This window comes from Alligator sinensis, unplaced genomic scaffold (genome assembly GCF_000455745.1).
Source record: "Alligator sinensis unplaced genomic scaffold, ASM45574v1 scaffold1721_1, whole genome shotgun sequence".
Classification (NCBI taxonomy): domain Eukaryota; kingdom Metazoa; phylum Chordata; order Crocodylia; family Alligatoridae; genus Alligator; species Alligator sinensis.
This window is the reverse complement of record NW_005843639.1, coordinates 7,905-10,737: the sequence shown is the minus strand read 5'-3', so window position 1 is coordinate 10,737 and position 2,833 is coordinate 7,905. Positions and strand designations below refer to the sequence as shown.

Sequence of the window (2,833 nt, the reverse complement as noted above, 5' to 3'; positions counted from 1 at the left end):
GGGGAAGAGTCAGGCTGGGTTCCCCCCCGGACCCCCCTACAGCCCCCCAAATCCACACTCACCTCGGGGCCAGGCCCCCCCCCTGGGCTCAGCAACCCCCGACTCTGCTCTGTCCCATCCGGCCGCAGCTCCGTGGCCCCCCCCGGTGCTGTGACCCCCCCGGCCCTGGGGGTCCTGCCAGACATGGGGGGGGGGTGTCAGACCCCCGGCCCGCATGGGGGAGCAGAGGACATTGCCATGGCCATTGCCCCCCAAGCACAGTGGGGACATCTGTGGGGTAGGGGAAGGGGTCGGGGGACTCACAGGGAGCGCTTCTCGCCGCCCCCCCTGCACGGCAGGTGCCGGCGTCGCTGGAGCCCGTAGAAGCAGCCGACAACAAGCAGCAGGACCAGGACGCAGACCACCACGGCCACTACTGCAGCCCCTGGACCGGCCAAGGGCCCCCCTGCGGGGACGCGGGTTAGCGGGACACCTGGGTTCCCTGCCCCCCCTGCTGTGGGGGTAGGGGTCAGCCAGATGCCTGGTTCCTTGCCCCCTGCTGCCTCCACCCCCTCTTCAGGGACATGGGTTAGCCAGATGCCTGGGTTCCCTGCCCCCTGCACACCCCCACTATGAAGATGGGTCAGCTGAACTCCTGGGTCCCCTCCTTGCCCTGCTGCACTTCCTCTGTGGAGACCGGGGAAGTCCTCCCCTCTGATGTGGGTTGGAGGGGTCTCCCCAGATGCCTGGGTCCCTCCTAGCACACCCATGTCTGGCATCCAGGAGAGGGATGCACAGGTCCCAGCCCCCCAACTCCCTCACCTGTGGGGTGCGCGGTGGGCACAGTGGGCACGAACATGATCTTCCCTACTGACAGACAGATGGGGAGGTCAATGCGCGGCTGGAGGTCAATGCCCACCCTGCCCTGCCCCAGGAACCCCCGCTTCCCCCCAGGAACCTCTAGTGACTTACGGATGCGGAGGCTGAAGCTGGTCTCGGCCTCGCCATAGCGGTTGTGAGCGTGGCACCGGACACCGTCGTTGGCGAGCTCAGGCGTCATCTGCACCCACACAGTGCTGTTCACATGGCCCTCAGCGCCGCTGTCCTCTGGCTGTGCCCGTGCGCACACGTGGTAGTCAATGCCCCTGTGCGAGGCACTGGGGCCTGGCATGGGGGTGGCCCTCGTGCAAGGGGGGTGGGTTGTGACCTGATAGGCCACCCAGGCTGCCTGCCCCGGACCTGGAAGGGCCGGGCCTGGTGTGTGCGTGCAAACGTGTGTCCCCTGCTCACCGTGACGTCATGCAGGCTCCAGGTGATGTGGGGCAGGGGGTGCCCCTGAGCCTGGCACGACAGACGGACAAGGTCCCCCTCACGACCAAAAACTGGCTCTGGGTCCTCTATCTTGGGCGGCCCTGGGGGCGGGGAAGAGTCAGGGCTTGCGCCCACTCCTCCAGCCCCCCCACCGCTGCTGCGGCTGCGCCCCCCCCCCAGCCCCCCCCCCCCAGTCCCCCCCCTGCCACGGGCTGGGACCTTCTACCACGATGTGGACCGTATCATTGCGTTGCAGCCCGGGCACGCTGGGCACAGCTGCCTCGCATGTGTAAGGCCCGGCATCGCCGTAGGAGACCGTGCGCAGCGTGTGCACAGGGCCCGGGCCCAGCCGGTCCAGCCCCTGCAGGGAGGTGCCCGGTTAGGCTCAGGGCCGGATCTACAGCCACATCTTGGGGCAAGGCCCTGTTACGCCAAGTGCTTGACGTGCTCCACCCCAGAGCCAGGTGCATCTCAGTGTGAAGCCCTGTTACACCCAGCTCCTGATGTGCTCCACCCCAGAGCCAACTGTATCTCAGGACCAGGGCCCTGTTACACCCAGCGCCTGGGGCATTCCCTGCCAGACCCAGCTGCACCTCAGGGCTGAGTCCCTATTATACCTGGTGCTTGATGCACTCCACCTCAGAGCCAGCTGCATCCCAGTATGGGACCCTGTTATGCCCAGTGCCTGACATGCTCCACCCCAGAGCCAGCTGCATCCCAGTGCAGGCCCCTGTTGTACCCGGTCCCTGTTACCCCTGACCCCAGACCCAGCCACACCTCCAGGCCTCCCCAGCCCCCACGCACCTTCTTCCAGGCCAGCTGGGGGGCCTCAGAGCCGGTCGCGGTGCAGCGCAGCTCCAGGTCCCCTCCCAGCGGCACGGTGGCCATCTTGCTGGGCTGCAGCACCGGTGTGTCCAGGTCTGGGGGGCAGGTGAGTGGGTGTGGGGGCAGCAAACGTCCCCCCGGGGCACGGGGTTTGGCGCATCTCCCAGCATCCCCTGGGGCACCCCAGCAGGCAAGGGGAAGGGGGCTGGCATGTTCTCCCAGCAGCCTCTGGGGCGGGGCTGGCCTGCCTCCCGGTGTCCCACGGGGCACTCGGGGCTGGCACAGGTGGGGCTGGCGCAGTATCCCAGCATGCCTGGGGGTGGTGGCTGGCGCAGTATACCAGAATCCCTTGGGGCAGGGGTTGGCGCGGTATCCCAGCATGCCCTGGGGCAGGGTTGGCAGCTGTCCCAGCATGCTCCAGCGTGGGGCTGGCGCAGTATCCCAGCATGCCCCGGGGCAGGGTTGGCATCCCTCCCAGCCTGCCCTGAGAAAGGGTCAGTGTCCCTCCCAGCATGCCGTGGGGCAGGGTCCGTGCTGTATCCCAGAATGCCCCGGGGCAGGGTGGACACCCCTCCCAGCATGCCCCAGGTGGGGTTGGCGCGTATCCCAGCATGCCACGGGGCGGGGGGCTCACAGTGCACGTGCAAGCCGAGCTCCCGCTCCAGCTGCACCTCGGGGGGGCTGTCGAAGTCGAGCACGCGGCACCGGTAGGTTCCCG

The 2,833-nt window shown here is 68.2% G+C and overlaps 1 protein-coding gene across 1 annotated transcript in view; it reads right to left on the bottom strand.

The window, feature by feature from the left end:
- Nucleotides 1-2,827, bottom strand: part of LOC102375676 (basal cell adhesion molecule-like) — a 14,338-nt gene extending 11,511 nt beyond the window's left edge. Inside the window, exons 1-8 of the mRNA XM_025195605.1 lie at nt 2,750-2,827; nt 2,095-2,210; nt 1,510-1,651; nt 1,270-1,391; nt 952-1,090; nt 802-846; nt 304-445; nt 33-174 (exon numbers count right to left, since the gene is read on the bottom strand). Coding sequence (XP_025051390.1) covers nt 33-174; nt 304-445; nt 802-846; nt 952-1,090; nt 1,270-1,391; nt 1,510-1,651; nt 2,095-2,178 — 816 coding nt within the window. The 5' untranslated portion in view covers nt 2,179-2,210; nt 2,750-2,827. The remainder of the gene's footprint in view (nt 1-32; nt 175-303; nt 446-801; nt 847-951; nt 1,091-1,269; nt 1,392-1,509; nt 1,652-2,094; nt 2,211-2,749) is intronic.
- Between the last annotated feature and the right edge of the window lie 6 nt (nt 2,828-2,833).